Source organism: Budorcas taxicolor, chromosome 9, assembly GCF_023091745.1.
Source record: "Budorcas taxicolor isolate Tak-1 chromosome 9, Takin1.1, whole genome shotgun sequence".
Lineage (NCBI taxonomy): Eukaryota > Metazoa > Chordata > Mammalia > Artiodactyla > Bovidae > Budorcas > Budorcas taxicolor.
In genome coordinates this window covers 32956480-32971853 of record NC_068918.1, presented here as the reverse complement: position 1 = coordinate 32971853, position 15374 = coordinate 32956480, and the positions used below count along the sequence as shown (strand labels likewise).

Below are 15374 nucleotides of genomic sequence, written 5' to 3'. Positions count from 1 at the left end.
GCGCTGAGATCTCCCACGGGCTCAACGACCGTGGTTCCGTAAATTGCTAATTTAAAAGCAGATGGCTTCCTACCCCGGCTCTTCACCGGGTCCCCCTTGCCCTTTCTGGCCGCACCTGACACGCTCTCTCGGTGCCTCCGGCCCTCGCCCACGCTCCTCCCACTCCTCGGCCCGCTGTGGCCACGCCTCAGCGTTTCTGCGCACGCGCCGGGCGGTCTGCGCAGGCCCAGTGGCCGAGCGGCGCCAGGGGACCTGTCAGTCCGTCCTCACCCAGCCCCACCCTGCTGAGCCCCGCCTGCTCTGCTTCGCGGCTGAGGCTGCTGCCTGCGGAAAAGCTGGAGGATGAGCTGAATCTCCGCAGTTGTTAAACTTGTCTCCAGCGCTAACCACAAGGTACTTGGATCTGGCCAGAAGCCCCCTTCCTTGCGCCCACTCCCAGCTCAGTCTCTGTCCACTCCGCCTGTCCAGCAGCTACCTGGCTCTGCAGGGAGGCGGCCGGGCCGCCCGAGGAAGTAGTTTGTGTACCGTTACCATGGAGACGCAGGCCGGCCGGCCGGCCGGGAGGAGCGGGCTGGCAGGCAGACGGGCGGGCAGGGTGAAGATGCTGCGGCGCTCTGCTCTGGCCTGGACCGGTGGAGGAGGGGGTATTGCCAGGAGTCGGGGAGCCGCTGGCCGCGCGGGAGGTGAGGCTTCCCCTGCAGGTTCACCGGGGACCCCTTCTTCTGTCGTCGCCTTTCTGTCCCTGGATCGGGGAGAGAGGTGATGAGAGTGAACTGTGCTTGCTCTTGGGGTCGGGTCGCGGATGTCTTTATTTCTACACGCTGAGGTTTAGCCAAGCGCGTGGTGCTTAGTTGAAACTCAATAGTATTTGTTGAATGATAGAGTGATAGACAAAGGGACTTGTCTATCAAGGCAGACAGTGACCTAGCCAAAGTACCATAAATTGTACCTGGGCTCCTGTAGGCAACAGATACGGTCTTAAATAAATAAGCGTATGTGTAACAATATACGTTAAAATATATCGTATTACATATAACGTCTTTTATCACCCACTCCTACTAGTATCACAGCAGACCTTCTGTCTCATCCTGATTTAGAATGATTTTACGTGGTAGAAAAGCAAGTACCACACTTTACATATATCTTTTTTGTAGATTTATAAAATTCTGATTGTTTGACACAGCTTATAGTCAATTAAATACTTAAGATTCTTATTACACAAAGCAGAATACCGTGGTTTAAGTTTTAAAACTTATGTATTAAAAAAAAACCACTGAACAAATGGCATTTCCTTTCTTTTGCAGTTTCTTTTTTGAAATGCGACTTTTCATTCATGAGAAAATTAATTGTTGTATCCTTTTATCACATAGCATTGGGACAGTAGTTAACATTTTTTAAGGGCCAGTCACCATGCTAACCCACTTGGTGTTAATTACATCATTTAATTTTCAAAACAGTCCTGTGAGGCAATTACTGTTTACAGCATGCTTTTTATAGATGAGGAAACTGAGGCTTAGAGATGTTAGAAACCTTGCCCAAGGTTACACAGCTGCAAATTGTTAAGAGTATTGGTGATGGACAGGGAGGCCTGGCGGTGCTGCGATTCATGGGGTCTGAAAGAGTCAGACACGACTGAGACTGAACTGAACTGATTTGAACTTTACTCCAGCATCTAAGCATTTAACCACTGCTTGTTTGGATGCTCATATTATCACAAAAGTCATTCAAAATCATGGTAAAGGTCTTGAGTATTTGATTTGCAGGAAAAAAAGAATATGGAGATGACAAGTCTTTCTCCTATGGCAAACATCCTGATAGTGCAGTGTTGCATTTAGCAAGAAGGCTCTGTTTCTGGTGACTGTTAACAGCAGAGGTAAAGACAGATGTTTGTAATTAGGTATAAACTTATAAATGATGACTTACAACCTTTCCCCTAACCAATAAGAAATATTTTGTTTGAAAAGGTCTCCGGTTTCAAATTTCCTTCTGCTGGTGGTGTTCATCCCCTCGAGTTTCTGTGCACATCATAAACTCAAGACGGTGATGCAGGACAGAACTCAGCTGCTACTTTCCCTTTGTAGTTCACATCTCCTTCTATTTTCTTTTAAAAGGTCACCTTGCCCTCCCAAGGTTTGCATACCCAGTGTCATCTCTGTCTCCTGCCTGCCCTCTCAGATGCCAGATCCTGCTCATGGTATAGCCCAGTTTTTAAAAAATTTAAAAAGAGGGATGTGTATCCTCATGGCCCTTGTGCGTGACTGTACCTCTTTAAGTGAGGGCGGTGTCTTGGGAAAAGATCATTTGATATTTTGTTATTTATTCATGTAGGACATTAAATTGAAGGCAGTTTGAATCAACTCATTCAGATATATCATAGGCAAATATAAGGCTGAACCTTTCTACAGTTTTAAAAGCTAGTATAGTTTGGAAAGAGACCCCATCTGACTACCTTTAATCGTATACTAGCATTTTGTGTGGAGGGCAGTGGGAAAGAAAGGGAAACATCAGTTAAGCAGAACCACACACTTCAGTTAACAGAACCCCCTTCCCACCTTGCCTGTGGATCTCCCATCTCTAAAACGATTGGAGACCTTGAGATGGTTTTCCCTTCCTAGGGTGTCTTCTTTCACAACTTATATTCTTTCTCTCCAGGTTTAACTTTCATGCTGTGTCTCCTCCCTGCTTGTCATTCCCTCAATTGCCTGTATTCCCTAAGGCATCACTGTGCACATCAGCCTATGTTTTTTTGTTTTATGGAAAGCTTTTCTCCCATCCTGATCTTCAAAGTGTAACTGCCTGGTTGATTTTTAATTAAAAGTTGTGTTTTTTTTTCAAGTTTAATGTACAGGAATTGTGTAAGCGTGTATCCTTTCTAAATGACTGGATGAAAATAGTTGGTATTTTGTGCCCTGTATATCCAGGGTGTGGTGTCTTCCTGAAGAACATTGTACTTTAAAAGGAAAGATGCTGTCTCCAAATGATAAAAAGTTAGTAAAGCTGGATCCATTTTACCGACCTTCACTGTCCAAGCAGAAGACCAGTGCAGAAATCATAACTGAAGCACGAAATGCCTTACGAACTGTTAGGACCCAAAGACCATTTACACCACGGGAAGACCAAAGAAAACTATTTGGGCCTGCATCTTCAAGAACACCAGAAAGCAGACCTCCATCCTCCTTCAGGTATTTAGCTCCTCCCTTGTCTATACACTCAAATGTGTATATGTTACCAGACGACATTTTCCCTTAATTCTAGGTTTGGATAGTTGCTTTCCTAAGTTTGACTTCTGCTAATTATATCACTTATATCTGTCCAAGATTTCTAAAGATAATTCCAGACCTTGGGTCCAAGAAGTTGGCTGTGGTTGGAAATGGTTAATAATGGTTGTTATACCAACTTTATAAAGTCATGTGAACAAAGCTTTAAAAAAAATCACTATATACATTCCATTTTTGAATTATTCACTATTTTTAATCCTCCTAAAAGCAAGAGAAGAGTTGTTAATAAAATGTTTAAAGTACTATGATTTTTTAAAAATTCTGTCTTCCTCAAGGCTTATGCGTTGAATGCTTTTACTTGTTGTGGGGTTAGAGTTAACTAGTATATACTAGACATAAAAGAAATGATTATTCACAAACTTATGTTTCTGTTCCATCTCCTGTGCTAGCGTCCATGCATCCAGTTTTGAGTTCTCTGATTCCAGGCCCATCTCTGGCACACGTCTCAGTCCACTGGAGTTTGTGAGTACTTTATATTACCATGGGTGTCGTGAAATAGAATTGGCCACAGTACTCGGAATCAGCATGTATATTCTAAGAGAATGATCACATAGACCTAAATGTATTAATAATTTAATATGAAATAAAATTCTTTTATGTCTTTCCAAATATAATCGTTAGTACCTAATGAAACGCTTATATTATCCACCGATAGTTTGATAGGGCTTCTCAGGTGGCTCAGTGGATAAAGAATCTGCTTGCAATTCAGGAGATGCAGGTTTGATTGCTGGTTCGGGAAGATTCCTGGAGGAGGGCATGGCAACCCACTCCAGTATTCTTCCCTGGAGAATCCCATGGACAGAGGAGCCAGCAGGCTGCCGTCCTTAGGGTCGCAAAGAGTCAGACACGACTGAAGCAGCTGAGCATGCATGCACTTATAGTTTGATAACAAAGAGGATAGGTGGCAAAGAGAATGTTTCACAATATTTTTAAAGTTATGCATGTGTATTATATTTTCAGTAGTTATGTACACAAATTATAGACTCATGTACATAGAGTCAAAAAATAAAACACCCTCCAGCAGTCTCCTGCCCCGTTATTTTTCATTCTCCATTCCCCAGTGGCTTTCATTTTAAACTCTATTGGCGCTTTTTTTTTTTTTTTTGGTATTTACATCTAGATTTTTAAATAACGCAGTGTCTTGCTGCTCTCTGACTTGTAAGCTTGAGGAGTTATCTAATGACTTCCCAGTAGGAAAGAGGAAGATTTAACTCTTGTCTGCCTCCAGTGCCTCCTCACAGCACATTCACCATTTCTGTCTCCGCTGCCGCTCACTATATAGATACAGCAAATATTGGTTAGAACCCTTTTTTCTGACTGTGATTGTATAAATTCTGTTTATAGCTAAGCTTTGAACTAATGATTGGTGATGATTGCTTCTCCTTATCTGTACCGCTTTTTGTTTTCCCTGGTGTTAATAGTTGCCTTGCTTTAATAGTGTTACATTATTACTGTTTCAGTTCTAAATTCTTCAGGCCTAAATTCCCTTCATATGTTCAGGCACATGAGATATTTTTTGATTCATCTCCTTGGAGAACTTTCTACAATCCCTTCCTGGAACACTTGTCCAGGCATCTTGCACACAGCTCACTCCTGTTTCCAGTACTGGCTTTCCTATTTCCTGTATCCCAAGTCCTCTTCTGTCCTGATTTATTTTATCGGAGTACTCCCTCCAACAGCTTCTTGAGAGAGGACATATGGGAGATAAATTATTTGAGGCCTTGGTTGCTGCTTTTTCTCTTTGTAAGTTTGTAGGATTTTTCTTTTTGTTCCCAGTGTTCTGAAATGTCCTGTTACTGAGTACTTCCAATGTAAAATCTAGTGGCCTTCAGCTCTGGGAAATGTTCTTGAGTTATTTTGATGTGTTTTCCCCTCTTTTCTGTTCTGTTTGCCCTTTCTGGAAGTTATTATTCAGGTATAGGATCCCCTGGACTTGCACTTCAGTTTTCCTATTTTTCTCTTTTCTTTTTCCCATCATTTTTTGAATGAGACTTTATCTTCTAATCCTTTTGTTGGGTCCTTTTCATTTCTAGGATGGTATTTTTAATTTCCAAAAGCTTTTCCCCCTCTAAATTATCTTTTTCTTAGTAGTGGTATTCTGTTCTTATTTCATGGTTGAAGCATCTTATTGTTGTTCAGTCGCTCAGTCATGCCTGATTGTTTGCTACCCCGTGGACTGCAGCACGGCAGGCTTCCCTGTCCTTCACCGTTTCTGGGAGTTTGCTCAAACTCATGTCCATTGAATTGGTGATGCCATCCAACCATCTTATCCTCATCCCCTTCTCCTCCTGCCTTCAGTCTTTCCCAGTATCAGGGTCTTTTCCAGTGAGTCAGCTCTTTGCATCAGGTGGGCAAAGTATTGGAGCTTCAGCATCAGTCCTTCTGCCTGGGTCCAGCCCCAGTGGATCCAGGGTAATTCAAAGGGGAGACGGCGTGGTGTCTTAGAAAGAATTATTTAATTAAAAATATAAGAGAGATTAGGAAGAAATAGTATAGTAGGAAATTTAGTGGAGAAAAGAGGCTGAATAACTTGGTTTACGTGGAAAACCAATAAAGTTCCAAGACAAGGAACTTGCACCATCGACGTTAGGCCACCGGCGTCCTCTTGAGTAGTGGAGGGTGCCCTGCCTTGGGCTCCCTCTCGCGTGGATCTTAAAAGCCAGGGCAAGTAAGTAGACATGGTGAGCCTCCACGCCCCAGATGGGAATTCAGCCAGAAAATAAAGAAAAGACACGGGGGAAACCAGTCTAGTGACTGGCCCACCCTCTATTGTCCGGAAAGGCGTTATATACTTTTGATTTTACATAGAGATCAATGGATAATACAAAATTATGCAGCGTCAGCAGCCCTGGCTCTTATCGAGACCAGGCTTTTTCTCTGCATACTTAGTTGTATACACAAGTCTTAGGTGATTTACATTATCTTCTGGCTAGAAGGCCAATTAACATTTTACGGCCCTTTTCTGATAAAGGTTTGTCAACCAGAAGACTTATTTGTCTTATAAGTGTTGTTCTTCCCAAAGTCTGGTGCCACTCTCAGAAAGCACTAAATAAAGTTACATTCTTACATAGCAAGGACACAGCAATTTATAACAATGAAAGAAGTACAGTGATTTATAACAAAGAGAAAGTTAATTAACTCAAAAGTCTAGTGTTGCTAACATCAAAAACTACTATATTCCTATTTCTGCATCCCGTTTACATTGATTAATATCCTCCCAGGTGCCTAAAAGATAAAGAATATGGAGGCCTGGCAGCAGTCATTGACTTAACAGTGAAACCCATCACTGATATAATTTTTAGCTCTTTAGAAAAGGCTCTGTATCTTTAAGATGCTTTAAGCTTTGTGCCTCTTGTGGTTGGGGGGCTGTAAACAATTCACAAGTTGTAAAAAGTTCAGGCAGACCGGTTAGGTAAGTTAGAAAGCCATTAAACGGGTTTAAACCGAGACCTTCTTTTTATATGCAGGAGACTGTTAACTGAAGCCCTGAGTTAACTTTTTCCAGAGAATGTCAGGAGAGTGGAAAGCACAGTACAATAAAGCAGGCAGACTCTGGTTTGTGGGGGTAGATGTTCAGGAAAACCCAGGGGGAACCCCTGAAGCCTGACTCGCCTTGCCCATCAGGCCTCTTCCGCATGACCTTGTCATGGGTGGGATCTCCCGTGCTGGCTCCCGGCATCCTTCCAATGAATATTCAGGGTTGATTCCTTTAGGATTGACTGCAGTCCTTGCAGTGCAGAGAACTCTCGAGAGTAGCATCTTTTCTTAGTATATTAATGGTAGTTTTGGTTTTTTAATTGTTCTTTTAAAACTTCTGTTGCTTTTGTGGTGTGTATATATGTGTCTTCAACAACTGAAATTTATTTTCCCACAGTTTTGGAGATTAGAAGTCCAAGATCAAGGTGGCAACGCTGGTGCTTTCTTGCAGCGTTTCTCCTTGGCTTACAGGCGGCCGTCTTCTCCCTGTTTCTTTACATGGTCTGTCCTCTGTGTCTCTGTTGCAGTTTTATGTTTGTCTTGGTCTCTCTTTTTTCTTATCAGATTCTCTTCTGATAGCTCATGCTGCTTGTTTGGCTGTTCTTATTTGAGAGTAGAAGCATGTGGGACGGGTTAGTCAATCCCTAGCTGATACCTACCCAAAGCTACATTCAGCGGGGTTTGACTGGGCTGTGTTATTTATAAAACCCTCAACAGCATATCTGTTTAGGGCTTTCCTTGTGAGCTAGTCAATTCTCTATAAAGTTTTTCTTGGAGGATAAAGCCTGAGTGCTAACTATTGGGCTGTACTTGCCCAGCTTTAATACCAAAGAAAGAGCCCAGAGTCAACAACAAAGACATCAGATATAGGGGGCAGTTTCCGTGGCTCATTGCATGCATGCTAAGTTGCTTCAGTCGTCTCCGACTGTTTGTGACCCCAGGGACTGTAGCCCGCCAGGCTCCTCTGTCCATGGGATTCTCCAGGCAAAAATACTGAAGTGGGTTGCCATGCCCTCCTCCAGGGAATCCTCCCAATCAAGGGATGAAACCTGCATCTCTTATATCTCCTGCACTGGCAGGCAGGTTCTTTACCACCAGTGCCATCTGGAAAGCCCAGGCTCGTTAGTTACCAGGGAAACCAGCAGAGGGGCTGCCCCTCACTGCCAGTTTGATTAACTATCAGGTAGAGATATTCTGATCTAAAGATTAGAAAGGTCACCAGCTTGGAGGGAGCAAGTAGGTAGGAAGGTCTGTCCTGTGAGTAGAGTGCAGGTAAAAGAGATGCTATTCTGGCAGGGGACATAGAGAACAGTCATCTTGAGTGGCCTGACCATAGACCAACTCCCAGGAGCCAAGAGGAAGAAGGTACAAATACTTAGCATTCACTGCATAAACATCCAGTTAATATCTATGTTTACATTAAGTACCCTGACCCTCAACAGTGCCTGGTTAGCCAGAGACACTGTTTTACCCTCTCTGAGAACAGACTTCCCATCTATTCCTGGGTTCAGTAGCCTGATGCCTGCCGCTGGGAAGGAAGGAGTTACCCAGACTTTCAACCAATTCTCCTTATTTCAGACACATTTTTTTCAGGCAGATATTTCAGTACCTGGTGATACCAGTTCCTTAGACTTTCATAGAAAGTGTGTCAGTCAAGCAGCTTCTCAATTTTTATTACTGTTTATGTGTGTGCATGCTTGTGAATATGTTTGTGTGTATGTATGTTTTTGGTGAACTATTTTAAAGGAAGTTGCAGTCCTTATAAGACTTCACAAAAATTTAAGTGTGCATCTCATATGCATAGGGACAGCTTCCCACACAACTGCAGTGGTATCATCAAAGCTCTGAAAGTCAGCATTACTCAGTAGTGTTATTTAATGTACAGTCCATATCCAAATGACCCCAGTTGTTTCAAAATGCATCTTTTATTCCCAAATACTCATCAAAATGCCTCTGTGAGGAAGACTGTACTTGTTCTTATATTTCAGATGACCAAAAATCAGATACCAAATTAGCAAACATGAACCAAAGTGCAATAAGTACTTTGTCAACCATTGTTGACACATGTCTTGTTGCACCTACAACCTGGGAAACCTCTTGTTTTGGAACCAGCTACAGCAAGAGGGCCCCTTGAGTGGTCAGTCTGCCCTGTTGCTAAGTGGCTCTCCATTCTGCAGTTCTGCCGTTTGACTCCTACGGTTTGTTTTTAATATTGCTGTAATTTTGGGGGATTCGCTCAATTTGGGTGTACTCTTTCCTACAAATCTCAGTTTCTAGAGTTCACTTGGTCCCTGTTAAGCAGAGAAAATGTTGGCATTGCCCCTGTTTAAGGTCACTGTAATTAAATTCCTTTACTGTAGGATGGTTGGGTGCTATGTGCAAAATCAAAGCAGGCAAAGAGTAGTCTGTTAGTTTGAATTTGTTTTTTGTTTTTTTTTGGTTATACTGAATTATGTAAGGGTCTTGGGCATATTTCCTTTCAAACAATAAAGTTTGGAGCTCCTAGTCAAAAAAACTCTGAAAGTGACCTCATAATTACCTCCCCTTCCACTTTCTTCCCTCCTTTCCACATCAACTTTTAAAGAATTCTTTGGTGCTCCAGCCACTAAATTAACAAGCAGGAAGGAGATCTGGAGCAGTGGGAGCCCAGGGAAAGGGAAGGCAGTAGTGACCCCTGGAGGGTGGGGGTGGGGTGGTGCTTGCTTAAGTCCCTTAAGGATGCAGACCTCAGCAATTGAATTTCAGCCCTTTTTTGATCTGGGACATGTTCTTGGGCTGTTTTGCCTTTTAATAATTCCTCAACCAGCAGTCAGGCAGGGAAGAGGGACCTGGGAAGAGCAGCCCATTCCAGTTCCTGCATTTAACAAATCCTCTCAGCTCTTCACACTTATACATTGATCCTTCTCTCTGTTTCTCCCCTCCTATCTGTCCTGTGCTCACGGCCCACCCCCAGGTAGCCCCCACCACAGCCTTCAGCAGGAGTGGACTGTCTACACTCAGGGCACACTGGGCTTGGCTCACTCACCAGGGTTCCCAGCAGCACCTGTAATCCTATAAGTCAAGGGAAAGAAAGTGAAGTCATTCAGTCGTGTCCGATTCTTTGTGACCCCATGGACTGTAACCTACCAAGCTCCTCCGTCCATGAGATTTTCCAGGCAAGAGAACTGGAGTGGGTTGCCATTTCCTTCTCCACGGGGTCTGCCCGATCCAGGGATCAAAGAACCCAGGTCTCCCAAATTGTAGGCAGACACTTTTACCGTCTGAGCCACCAGGAAGTCAAGTCAAGGGAAAGCACTGCAGTTTGCAGTATGCCATGAGCATTTCTATACACCCACTATGTAGGTGAGCTGCAAAGAACTTTCTCTTAGCATCTGCCCCCTTTCTCACAGCAGTTCTGAGACGCGGGGCTGTTGTGTGGTGGTAGTTATTTCATCACTATTGTCACAACAGAATTCTCCTTACGTTTATCAAACGTAGAAAACCTAGTTATTTAAGCTTCAAGTTGGGCTCCCCTGGAGACTCAGTGGTAAAGAACCCGCCTGCCAATACAGGAGAAGAGGGTTAGATCCCTGGATCAGGAAGATCCCCTGGAGAAGGAAATGCCAAGCCACACCAGTATTCTTGCCTGGGAAATCCCATGGACAGAGGAATCTGGTGAGCTACAGTCATGGGGTTGCAAAGAGTCAGACATGACTTAGCAACTGAGCATACACATTTTTATTAAACTTTTTATTGACTTGTAGAAAAGATACACATCATAAGAGTGCAGCTCCATAAATTTATGCAAACTCAACATACTAGGTAACCAGCACTGAAAAGGAAATAACATGTAGTTTCCAGCATCTCAGAAACCACCTTCCCAGGGTAACCACTGTCCTGACTTCTCACAGCATAGATTAGTTTCAGCTGGTTTTTGTATCTTGTGCTGTGTTTAGTCACTCAGTCATATCTGACTCTTTGCGACCCCATGGACTGCAGCCCACCAGGCCCCTCTGACCATGGCGATTCTCCAGGCAAGAATACTGGAGTGGGTAGCGTGCCCTCCTCCAGGGGATCTTCCAAACCCAGGGATGGAACCCAGGTCTCCCACATTGCAGGCAAATTCTTTACCGTCTGAGCCACCAGGGGAGCATTCATATCTTTTATAGTATTTAACAAATAGAACAAAACTGAATACATATTTTAAAGAGAAAGTGACTTAGGAGCCCATATGTCCCTATGGGCTGGGGGAGATCCAGGGTAAGAAAGTGCAGAATGAGAATGTCACACAGTGTTTTTTCTTTCACTGTTTCTGAAACAAATGGTGACATTACTGCAGTGAGTCGCATGCTGAGAGTGACAGAGGAGCCCAGAGGACCTGTGGGGAAAATCATAGTAATAGAGGTGCACCTACAATTGCCACGTCCAAAGGCTATGTCCTTGGGGGAATTTTTAATATGTACTCGCTTTGGGACTTCCAAGAGGGGTTGGGGGTGGGTGGGGTATGCGCATGCGGGTGCCGTGGCTGTGCAAATGAAATCATGATGACTTCCTGAGGTTGGAGATCTTGGACCCCCTTTTCTAGTCTTCATGTAGACTGGGACTTCACCTTCCCAGCTGGTAATCTGGAGGAGCTAGGTCAGAACGTAAAGCTCCCTTGCCCCCATGCTTGGGTGAGAGTCAAGGCCAGCCAGGTGCCTTAAGTGTCCTAGACAGTTTTGTCCTCTTTGATTGTGTTGTTGTATGACAGTAGTCTTTCGGTCTTCAGGGACTCTAGCAATTTTCTCATTGAGGACAGATCTTAAAATCTGACTTTCCCAGTATTTTGGTTGTACCCCCATCACTGGCTAGTATCTTGGCACAGAACTTGAGGGAAGTGGAGTTTTTAAGTGAAGATTTAAACCCACTTGCAGCATTCTCTGTACTCTAAAATAAAGTGAATTTTACAAGAAAAAATTTTACTGTTGTGCTTCAAAACAGCCATTTTGCTCCACAAGGTGAAAGGACATTTTGTAGAACCTGGTGTGATAGAAACTGGTGGCTTGTTTCATTTTCCCTTGGAGAATTAAAAATGCTTCACACATATCAGTTTATATTTTAAGTAGTCCAGAGAGATATATGTTTAAATGGGATGAATAATTTAGTAAAGGTCAGTAGTAAAATGGAACTAAGTTTTATTATACAGACAATGGCTAATTTTTCACTAAAATGATACCTTTTATCAAGGAGCAGTTAAAGGGATTTATCTTGCCATCCAGATATAATTAGATTATTCTTTTTGGGTAGAAATTCATGTTGCAAAACCATATTTTCTGTTTTATAAGATCTTTTATTTAGTACCCCCAAACATTTCCAGTAGTTAAAGAATCTGTAAAATCAGCCACTTACTTTATCTGCATTACTATTTTACAGACTTCTCAATCTTTGTTTCAGACTCAAGGCACCTGCAGAGCACAGACATTTTGAGATACGAAAACCTTGAATCGACATTCAGTATTGAGATTATCCTTATGTATTTCATCTTTCATAATTACATGTAAAGCACTTATTTTCCTATATCATACTCTTAGATTTGTTGTTACTGTTAGTTTCATGATTTAAGTCACATTCTTATGAATTATTTGCAGCAAATTAAGGAGGCTAAAAAGTGAAGGGACTGTTAAATATAACATAATTTATACAGACAGGTGAGTGTTGTCTCCTTCAAAATAGACCCCTCTGGATTCAGGATCTGTTTTCTAGCAAGGTTGCATCAAGGTCTATGGCCTTAGTTTTTGAGACTTAAAAGTAACTTGGAACTAAATATGGTACACACATAAAGGATGAGCAGCTTACATAGGGAGGGAGCCAGCATTTCTCAAGCCTCCATAACAGGACTTGTCTATACTTGAGCATCCCTGCAAAAAGGGGGCTACTGACTCCACTTGATAGATTGGCAAGCTCATAGAAGTATATAGCCTACCCAAGTTCACATAACTAGTAAGTGGGTTTGCTCCCAGTCAGTGACTCATCCTGCCTATTATGCTGATTATTTGTTTTTTCTACCTATATTTAGAAGAATGCATCTCTATAGTCATAAAACTGATTTTTTTAAGGGGGGGGGTCTGGTTTATGAACCGATTACGGTTGCAAATGAACAGAAGGATGTAAAAAATTTTTTGAAAAATGTCTTCATTATTGAAATAAGGAACTTCTTAAGAGAACTCTGATGAAGATGTCTATCCTATTAATGTATATGAGAAAACCAGTGTTTGAAATGATGTGTCATAAATGAGCTCACCCGTTTTTCAAATTATCTGACTTGAACTTCACGCTGGATTTTTAAAAAGAATTTGTTGATTAGTCTGTTGGATTGAGAGTCACTTTATTTATTATGTAAGTGATTTCAGGAACTTTAACTTGATTAGTTTTGACTAGAGAGCTGGAAGCATTTGCTGCCGTAAGATTGCTCTTTCATAGACAGATAATCCAGATAGAGTGGGAGGAAGGAGGGACCACCAGGCAACACTAAAAGTGGGAGTCTAGGCCTCTGTGAGGTTGTGGCCCCCGGTTGGGTCAGAGGTCACTGCCATCTGGAGGTTAGAGCCGAAGGTGCTCTGGGTGGCGTAGTGATTGGTGCAGGTCTTTAGGGAACTGGAATTTTGCCCCTAATGTCCCTTTTCTAATGGTTATTGCTGTTCAGTCACTCAGTCGTGTCCGACTCTTTGCGACCCCATAGACTGCAGAATGCCAGGCTTCCCTGTCCTTCACCATCTCTTTGAGTTTGCTCAAACTCATGTCCATTGAGTCGGTGATGCCATCCAACCATCTCATCCTCTCTCGCCCCCTTCTCCTCCTGCCCTCAGGCTTTCCCAGCATCAGAGTCTTTTCCAGTGAGTTGGGTCTTTGCATCAGGTGACCAAGGTATTGGAGCTTCAGCATCAGTCCTTCCAGTGAATATTCAGGGTTGATTTCCTTTAGGATTAACTGGTTTGGTCTCCTTGCTGTCCAAGGGACTTCTCTTCTCCAGAACCACAATTCAAAAGCATCAATTCTTCGGTTTTCAATCTTCTTTATGGTCCAACTTTCACATCCGTACATGACTACTGGAAAAACCATTAGCTTTTACTATATAGATGTTTAGAATTTTTAAGATGTAGAAAATAACACATATCGTAAGTCCAAGACTACTGCTTGCTTTTTTGTGATTTATTAGCCTAAATTATTTTAAAAACTTTTATATTATTAAAAACTACTTTTGTGTAGTCCAAAATATATAAAGGTCATATTTATATTCCACATAGTTCTTGGTTGCCCAGTACATGTTTTCTGAACTGAATCAGATCGAACACAAAGATTTACAAAGTAGGTTAAATGTACTATAACGTATTTTATAGTCTCTTAATCAGATTTGTTTGCTGGCATGGGTAAACCTTTTTTTTTTAATATACCAAGCAGGACAGTAGAGTATTTAATACAATATAACTGACAAAAGCAATGAAAAAGTGTCATATACCTGATGCACTGAGATCTAGCATCAGGGGCTGGGAAGAAGCCCTGCCGGAAACCGTGCACTGCTCTGGAAGTGTCAGGGTCAGCTCTGGGTGGTGAGTCTCATTCAAGACAGAAACTCATGCCAGTCATTTAAAAAAATCTCTTTCCAGAAACCGAAAGCTCCAGCATCTCCTGACACAGTGGAAGATTTCTGCCTTTCCTTTCCTAAACCCCCAGTGGACCCCGCGAAGATTAGAAGAATAAGCAGTGCCCGGGCGCGTTTATTCAGGGCGGCCTCCCAGGGAGCTCTTCTGCCAGCCAGGACCCTTCTTCCCACTCAGTGTAAGGTCTTTAAAACCTTTAAAATGTAATATACTTTAAAACCTGGGGGCAAGTGTGTTTCTTGAATTTACACACAGGAACTATGTTTATATGATTTTTTACGTTAACTAAGACTTAGTATCATGCAAAAGCTGGTTAAGAAACATTATTCGTATATTTTTCTGGGTGTTTATGAAGAATACCAAAATATTAGGGTTTTTTTTTAAATGTTACTTGGTAGAAAAAGAATCTTAGGATACGTGTTTTTTTTAGTGAATGAGTTCACCTACATTGGAAGTAATTTCTAAATTAGAATTCCCAAAAGTTGTTCATTTCATTAGGCATAGTCAAGATTTATATAATGTACACTCATGAAAATACCTTTCTGATCCCCTGTGAAAATTAGAAGCACAACTTGAATGGGACTTTTCCTACAGCCCCAGAAGTGTTGACAGGTGTCTTAAACCTGTAAACAGAGAAGCTAAAAACCTCAGATTCTAAGGAATGTCCCGGTAGTTGGAATCACCCCTTGTCCAGAGCATACTAAGAGTTTTTCAGACTGTAGCAAATGCTCCATTAGTGGGATGACAGTCAATTTAGTGGATCACACGAGCATTTAAAACAATATAAAGTAGGATAAAATAGAATGGAAAATATCAGAGCACATTGCAGACAGTGAACGTTAGTATCTCTTTAAGGAGTTCACTTCATCCTCATATGTGTGTTCAGTATCATATTATAAATTTACTATACATCATGCTTACACCATATTATACATTTCTCACTACTAAAATTACGCCATATTATACATTCCCTGATAGTTGAAAATCCACTTTAGCTGGGGCT

At 42.1% G+C, this 15374-nt stretch overlaps 1 protein-coding gene across 1 annotated transcript in view; it reads left to right on the top strand.

The window, feature by feature from the left end:
- Positions 1-293: 293 nt before the first annotated feature.
- ARMC2 (armadillo repeat containing 2) overlaps positions 294-15374 on the top strand; it is a 123330-nt gene continuing 108249 nt past the window's right edge. The window contains exons 1-4 of the mRNA XM_052645702.1: positions 294-393; positions 2922-3182; positions 3668-3740; positions 14378-14549. Of these exons, the coding sequence (XP_052501662.1) occupies positions 2965-3182; positions 3668-3740; positions 14378-14549 (463 nt within the window). The 5' untranslated portion in view covers positions 294-393; positions 2922-2964. The remainder of the gene's footprint in view (positions 394-2921; positions 3183-3667; positions 3741-14377; positions 14550-15374) is intronic.